This window comes from Gavialis gangeticus, unplaced genomic scaffold, assembly GCF_001723915.1.
Source record: "Gavialis gangeticus isolate Ggan-Ray unplaced genomic scaffold, GavGan_comp1, whole genome shotgun sequence".
Classification (NCBI taxonomy): domain Eukaryota; kingdom Metazoa; phylum Chordata; order Crocodylia; family Gavialidae; genus Gavialis; species Gavialis gangeticus.
In genome coordinates, this window is record NW_017728992.1 from 111,723,093 (window position 1) to 111,731,641 (window position 8,549).

Consider the following 8,549-nt stretch of genomic DNA (forward strand, 5'->3'; position numbering starts at 1 on the left):
TTCTCTCATTTTAACCCCAGTATATATCCCTTATACAAAAAGAACTTGTTTTTCAGTTTTCATTGAATGTCTGTCCTTATTACAGTGTTTGCTGCCTCAGTGGTTTTCAGATATACAAAATAATGAAAGTTCTTCATTTTTCTTTTTAGATAGAGATCACAAATGATGTGCAGTCCCTGTTGCTCGTGATGGTGGCTGTCATGGTGGCCAAGATGATCGGTGACTGGTTTAACCTGCCCTTGTACAGTTCCTTACTGAAGCTGAAATGCATTCCCTATTTAGACTCGGAACCTATTGCTAGCCAGAGGAAAAAATGGTGAGATCTTATTTTGTTGGTTTTAAAGGTTTATGGGCTAAATTCTGTTCTCACATATAGGTGTGGCTCAGGACTTGATGCTTTGAGGTGTTGAATAAAGGAGTAAAGACAAGGTTTTATGTTGCACACATGCAGTGGACAAGTCCTATATATTATTTGCATACCTGTGACATCTTTCTAGATGGATTAAGACCCTACTATGTTAGATGTTATACAAATGCAGAAGAAAATTGCTTATGCTACAAATCTAAATTACCTTGTTTGAAAATTAGTTATGTCCATGATTAGTGTCCTAGCAATGTCTAAGACAGTGCTTAAAATAAAAGTGCAATTGGTTTAATTCTCTAGATTTTAATGGAGGTTTCCTCTGAGATTTCTGAGAGGTTCCTCACATTTGTTCCTTTTTTTAGCTAAATGACTAATGCCTTGGGACAGAGGAATTGCCATACCAGATCTGAATGGTTGTTAGTTGAGTTCATTAATCTGTCTGACTGCTCTGTAGCAAATCTTTATCCTTATAAGAGGTGGTTATATAAAAACTGGTTAATAGGCAGAAGTTTCTTCCAGAATTCAGGCAATTATAGCTCAGAAGTTGAAAGTTGAAAATAAGAGGTTTTATATCCCTTATATTTTTATTTTAACTAATAAAGCTGTATGTATGTATGGGTAATGAGAACTGACAACCGTCTCATTATTCATATGTCCTATTTTCATTAGAATGTTCCCGTGTTCATATCATAAGTGAGAGTAAAGAGGAACTTCTGACTATTTCTTAGCCAGTATTCATTATTTTTCTTAATTGTAACTAAACTGATTATCCTACTTCTTTCTCTGTGTAATATTCACTGACAAGGAGTGAGGTACAGCAATCTTAAGGAAACTTGAGAGTAATCTTTGTTGACTCAGACAGGTTCTTTCTGTTTACCAGTTCTATTTGAATAATATTTCTCCAGAACCAAGAGCTATTTGTAGGTGCCTACTGCTACCCCACTGATTTCTCTCCCTGTTGTGGTCCATTGCATAGACTTGTATCTTCAAATGAACCATTGAAAGAATTAGAAATATCAATGGTTTTGGTGTCCATACTTTGTCACTTTGCTCCAACTTTAGTAATACTTGAAAGCCTGTCTTAGCATGGGGGGGTTCGGCACAAACTAACTGTGTTTGACACAAGGGAAAAGGAGCCAGCAATGTGGTAGGAGGAAATAAAAACAATCTGTGAAATTATGGATGTCCTCTGTATGTAACATGGCAGATAAAATAGAGGGGGAAGAGGCCACAAAGTTTCCCTTAGTATTCCAGTCAGATGACATAGCCGTGGAAAGAATTACAGCTAGTCTCCCGAGTTCAGAGCAAGATCCCATATATATGAAGGCACAGAAAAATATATCATTTCAGTCATTCCACTCCCACTCTTTTCCCTTCCCTCTCCTTCCAGGACCAGTTTTTCAAAGAGCTTTCTGACATGGCTGAGTCCCTTGACACATTAATGGTCTTTTAAATAAGGCAGATGTGTCATAGTCCTGCTAAAGATCCCCAAACCGGATATTCACCAGGCTACTGTGTTGAGTGTCCTGTGTTGGCCTAAATGCTCTTGGTCTGAGTAGGCTGTGGACTGAGTAGACTCTTTACTTGGCCTCTTTGGCATGCTCCCTGGGCACAAGTTTCTTCCTCCTTTGGCTGGTTTGAAGTCAAGCCAAGGTACCTCTGGTCTTGAAAGGATCCCTCTCTGTTCAGACCAACCATCATTTGTCTCGGTGAATCCTTACAAAGGTTCCAGACTTGCAGATTGTGGTTTTTAAAGCCCTCTGTTAATACCTTATTTCTTTGTTGTTGTTTATATGGATGTTATGATTTCTAAATTCCAGTCCCTATCAGAGAGAAATTGTTTTGTTGGGGTTGTGATCATCCTTTTACCTCACAGTGTTCCCATTTGACTGGGATCCACTGAGGTTTAATGGCCTTCCATTGCCCCTAATCCCAGGAAGTGTGTGACAGCCCTGGTGCCTATGATAGCAATGGCAGACTCGACATTCTCTGAGTCATTTAATACTGAGAAGTTTCATAAGATCAACCAGAAGTTAAAAGTTGACACATTTCCCAGATCATTGCAGTAGGAAAGATATATGGCAGTTCAATAACTAGTAATGACTTTGTTTGAAAGCAGCTGATAAATTATCTAGCTGTGTGTGCATGCACAAATAACTGACACAGTGAAGACATCTGTAATTTCTTACTCAAAAGCAAAATCAATTCCATTTGGCTTCTGTACTGAATGAAACTAGAAAGGTTTTGGAATATGATGACTATACATTAATGGAAAGGACAGTAAGTAAGAGGCCTAATTTGGGTGACCACCCATCCCTAATTGGGCAGGACAGTCCCGAAATAGGAAGGTCAAGTCTTGGTCCTGGCTGAATGAATCCAGGGCAGCATTTGTCTTGGATTCCTTGTACCACGTGCAGGGATCTGTTTTTTCTGTTCACCGCAGAAAAATGTGGGAAATGACAGGTTTTGCCTTGAAGGCCAGCAGCATTCCATCCTGCAAGGTGCTGCTTGGGGATTTGGGGAGCAGGATGCCGGGTGTACCATGTGCATGTGTGTGCGTGCTCAAGTGCACGTGGCTGGGGATACAGTCAGGTGTTTGGAGAGTAGTTCCCAGAAAGTAAGTCTATGGTGGGGGTGGGGAGCATAGGTTGAGGCCTCCACAGTGAGGGAGGCAGTGGGGCAGAGTTGGTGGCTGGGGCTGGGGTGTTGCCCAGCTGAGTGGGTGCATGGGGCCCACAGCTGGGTTGGGAATGCATGGCTGCAGGGACAGATGGGGAATGGGGAGGCATGAGCAGCTCATCCAGGGGGTTGTGGGGGTGAGGGGAGGGCTGGTTCCCCGTTGCTGGTGCATTCCCGGGGAGGGGGCACATACCCCCCCCCCCCAAATTTGTGCATGTGCTGGGGTGGATGCAGGCTGCCTATTTATGGGCTCTGGGCTCCCTACCTTGCTGCCCTCCCTCCAGGGGCTCCATGGCCCAGCAGGTTGGACCTAGCATGGGAGGGTGTGGAGGCTCAGTGCTGCTACTGTTGAGAGTCCTGTGCTGCCGTGTTGATGTGCTCCCTGTCTGCCCAGCAGCGGTGGGGGGGTGGTGGTGGTGGCGGCACTGAGTTGTGCCCTCTGTTGCTGCTGGCAGCACCCCCAAGGCAGGGGGTGCCTTGCGATTGGTGATACGGGGCTCCGAGGGGGAGGGCAGCAAGGCAGGGAGTCCTGAGCCTGCAGTGGGCAGTCTGCATCTTTCCCTGTTCCTCATGGGCTCTGCTCCAGCCATGCTGCGAGGGGAGTGGGGTGGGTGGGTGGCAGGAAGGCATACATGTGTCCCACCTTTCCATTTTGAAAAGGTGGTCACTCTAGGGCTAATGTGATTCTCTGCCCCAGGGTTGTGAGGGGTTAAGCAGAGAGGGGTAGGGCCACTCCAAGCCCAGGAAAACCAGACCCAGACCAACCCAGATAGCTGGATTGAACTATAGCCCCTAGACAACTTTGAGGACTAGCAGGAAGGCAAGTGGGAGTGAGGAGCTGCAAGGCGGGAAGCATGTTGTCCAGAGCCGCATGGAAGGCCCTGCTCCCTAATATGCTCCATGGAAGGCCCTGCTCCCTAATATGCTCCATGCACCATTGAAAGAGGCCCCAGGGAGATTGTGGAGGAGCCTGATCTGAGTGTAGCTGGGAGAAGTATTGACTTCTTCCTCACTTAGAAGATTGCAGCAGACAGAGAATCTGACTGCTGTGACAGAGCAGGGCCTGAGTGAGATGCACTTAAAAGACCACAGAAAATATTGGAAGTAGTGAAAGTCCTTGTTTCATCTGGGGAAGCTGGGGCTGTGCACAAGGTAAAGAGACTTACCCCAAAGGGTCCTTGTGAGACTGTTGGAGTTGGAATTTTAAGTCGTACTGTTGAAAGGGGTCATTTTGTTTTCAGGCTTCCATACTGGGTTTCATGGGTTATATTGCAGATTGCAATTCTAGTGCCTATGGCTGCTTGTTCACGTGATGCCATTACCATGCATGTGTGATGAAAATGTCACTTTGTGTGGCTTAACAGCATCATACTGTACACGTGCAAGTGTTTTGGGGGTTTTAAATGAGTTTGCATTGCATCCCGATGTAGTTTAGTGTGCAGTGTTGCAAATTGCAGTAATGCAGGTGTCTGCTCACTACCCAGATGTGGGAGCAGATGGCAGGCTACGCCGGGGTGGGGAGAGGGGGAGAGGATTGGCTCCCCTGCTGCTTTTGCCTTCAGGAGGCTCCTGCGGCTGGCAGGACACTTGGGGCTGCATGGGAATGGCCTGGCTTGGCCCTAGGGCAGTGTGGGAAGGCAGCAGGAGAGCGTCTGGGTTTGCTGGTGGCAGGAGAAGATGGCAGGGATAGTGCAGAGGGCACTACAAGTCTGGGCAGGTTGCCAACGGCTGGGTGCTACCATAGCTTGGAGGCACCCAATCCAATACTTTCCCAAGCCCACCTGGGCTTCCAGGACCCTGTGCACCATCTCCACCACCTTCTCTGGCTGCTAGCACGCTCAGCTGCCCTCCTGCTGTCTTCTTGCACTGCTCCAGGGGCAAGCTGGGTGTGCTGCTAGCCAGAGAAGGTATCAGAGACAGTGCATGGGGTGCTGGAAGCTTGGGCGGGCTCAGGAAAGTGTTAGATCAGGTGCCTCTGAGCTGAGGCAGCACCTGGTTAGCTAGCAGCCTGCCTGTGTGGCCCCACATCCCATGCATCATCCCCACCACCTTCTCCAGCCACCAGCAAACCCAGCCACCCTCCTTCTGCCTCCCTGCATTGCTTCAGGGGCAAGCCAGCCTGTTCCTGGGCGGTCCTAGGCATCCTCCCGGGTGGGCTGCTAGTGTGCTGGGTGCTGCCTCAGCTCAGGGTTGGGGAAGAGTTGTACTGAGTTGGATGCTGCTTCTGAGCTGGAGCAGCACTTGGCCTGCTGGCAGCCCACCCAGGCGACCCCAGGGGCCATCACCACTGTGGAGGGAAGGATTGGGTCCTCTGCAGCTCAACATACAATGAGCCCCCTATAACATACACTCCAGCCATTCAAGGGCTGCTCAGCCCACCAGTGGTTCACACTCTGGCTGTGGGCAGGCTCTGGCTCTGTGGGGGAGGGGGAAAGGTTCGGGCCCCTTGCCATGATGTGATGGAAAAGTTTGAAACAGTTTAGTCCTCAGGGTTTTATTCTGTACAGGGTTTTTATTCTTTTCAATTTAGGGGGCATAGAATAAAACCTTGAGGATTAAACCTCTGTCACGTATACAAGCATCCTATGTGTATAAATAAATTCAACCTGTTTTGTTAGTAGCCTCTTATTAAATTGAAGTATTTGTGGGAAACTGAGTCACCACTGCCACACACCCACACTCCTTTGCAAGACGGGTTACACTAAAATTTTAGGCCTTCAGAGCCTATAGTTTAAGAAGCACAGGTCTCTTGGATCTATGGATCTCTTTTCCCCCCCAATAATAGATGCTAGGCATAAAAAAAGACCTACTTTATTAGATCATCTTGTTCATCCCTCTGCTGAGCCTAGAGCTAGTCTTCATATAAAAGATACGTTGGATTGAGGCTCGGTCCATGGATTAGTACATGAACAGAAAGGACTAACTCATATCCTCAGAGGTATTTAGGTGCTGAACTCCCATGGAAATCCAGTGGTATATTGCACAGCAGATTTTTCTGCATGTGCAAATACATTCAATGAACACATGTTTCTAACTGTAAACTGTAAAATCAGGAGTAAGGCATTTCAAATTCTTTTGAGGACCTGAGCCTTAAGTCATTTGCTGACTTCCTTCCTACGTAGCGGAGAGACTCCATTTGTTTTCTAAGTACGTACATTTCTGAACCTTATTGATTATACACTCTGTTACATTTTGTGCCTAGGATGATAAGGTTCCAAATACAGCTATACCTAATACATGTTTGTTATAGTGCACTATGACTTCCAGCTATACTGCACACCACTATAAACACCCCCCTTATAAAATCTAGTTCACTGGAACACTCAAAGTTGCTGGCTGCTAGGGAATGCTCTTTAATGAGGGTAAAGAGTACTTGAACACATCTACAACTTGGCAGCTCTTCCTGCTTTTTATAAGCTACTATACACTTCAGAGAGAAAATATCTTAGAGGCTGCTTTTTAATGGGACAAGTTTACTTAAGAGCTGAATGAATCTGGTGCCAGTAGCTCTGTTTTGTTCTAGCTTAATATTAGGCTTGTCAAAGTTCTTACATAGTCTCCTGAGTGTTTCTGTATTGCATACCTTATGAAGCTGCTTTTGGGAGCCAACAATTTTGGCTGGGGTGTATGTTATAGTGGGTTCATTATATGTTCCTTGTTTTTTTTAAAGCATATAAAAGGTAGCCTTATATGAAACATCTATGTAGTAAGGATGAGATTTTTCCTTTCTTGTTCTATGTTTTTCTGAGCCCAAGCTATAGAGATTCAGATTTCAAAGTATGAGAGTTGTTTTGGATTTAAGGCCTTGGCTTGGCCTAGTACAAGGATAGGGGCAATTAGTGTGGTTTTAGATTTTGAAAATCCCTGGACTTTCAGGGTGATTGGCTCTTGGGTTTTAGTTTGGCCCTGGATTTTTTTGTAACAACTATACTAAAGGATTCCTTACTTATCCTGCTGACACAAGTGCTCATTCATACACAGCTTTTCCAGGCACACATGTCACATTGTCTTGAAACCAGTGCTGTTTATTACATACTTTAAAGTTTACATCCAGATGGGTACCACAGTAAAAGAAGGGTGGACTGAGAATTTAGTGTACCTAATCCATCTGTTTGTAGAGTTCCTAGGGCAGAACCTTGACCATGTTCTCTTTGGGAACAGGAAACTTTCCAAGTGAAAGAGCTGCTTACATGGGGAAAACTTTGGGCTGGTATAAAACTATGTAAGGGTTGTGTCAACTGGTGGGTAAGATTGTTCAACATTATGCTTGGGCTAAAAGTGACCCCTATTTCAGAGGATCACAAAGGTGGCATGAAGCCATAACTTAACTATGCAGGACCTTGATTTTTAGTAGGATTCTGTTACCTAAGAACTTACTGGACATGGTTGTAAAAGAAATCAGTTGCCTCATATCAGTTAAGGTGTTTTGATCATTCCACTTTCTTCTGCAGAAATCTCCAAGTTATGCTTGCTTCCAATCTGCACAAATGATTTCTGAAAGACTCAGATTAATGGTCTGAATCGGAGGGAGAAGGATTGCTTATATGTGAATATGAATGAGATGATGAAATTAGTGCCAGATGTTGTACTACTGAACATTCACCTGAATACCAAAATATTGTATGTGTTTTTGTTATCTGGCAAGTAATCATAAGAGGGTTATTTAGCTTTTTCATTTGCCTGATATCTGATCTTTCCAAATATCCTTGCTCTCTCTCTTTTAATGCATATTACTTTGGGCACTAAACTAACCAACTATTGCACAGTTTAAGCGTATTAGTATAATGTTTGTTTATAGACAACATTAATACATTTCTTAATATTCATTGAACTGAAACAAAATATAAGAACGAGTGGATTTTTTTTATATAGACACTGTTTTGATTTAGTTCTTGGGAAAAATTTTGTAGTCTTTACGTTCATGCCCTTCGTTCTTAGACCCTGAGGCTTGCCTTGCCTTGCCTTCAGTACACTCACAGCACTTACTGCTCGTCATCAAGTCAATGGTAACGATAAACTGTCATGTTTCTAGGTCTCAGCTTTTCTCTGAAATATAGTCCATAGTTTACCTGCTGTGATCATCAAGGCCTATTACGCTTCATCAATTCCCTGCCAATAGCAGGGGTCTCAGGGAATGGTAATGTTTTCATCCCTCCTGTTCTCCATCAGTGGCACATTTTTTTTAAAGGACCAATATAACTGCCCTACTTTTTATTTATTTATTTATTCATTCTTTAGATTTATATGCCTCCTTCCCTGAGAAGACTCAGGGCACCTTACAATAAAAGACCAAACAACCCATGAGATGGGAAACAATGATGGACTTCCCGACAATCTGGAATTCTAAAACTCTCTCCCACTCCTGCTTCCCTGCCTATCACTTGAGACAGCAAAACCTCTAGCCCATTGTTTCCCACGTTTTTGATAACTTTTTTCCAGATTCAAATTGGCAGCATGCTTCATTACATTTTTTAAAATTAAATTTTGTATTTTAATATTTAATATG

General features: G+C 44.3%; 1 protein-coding gene across 2 annotated transcripts in view; it reads left to right on the top strand.

The window, feature by feature from the left end:
• The window catches only part of LOC109304449 (chloride transport protein 6-like), a 202,522-nt gene that overhangs the window by 117,841 nt on the left and 76,132 nt on the right, over window positions 1–8,549 (top strand). For both annotated transcript variants that reach the window (XM_019527052.1, XM_019527044.1), the window contains exon 12: window positions 150–316. In XM_019527052.1, the coding sequence (XP_019382597.1) occupies window positions 150–316 (167 nt within the window). The remainder of the gene's footprint in view (window positions 1–149; window positions 317–8,549) is intronic.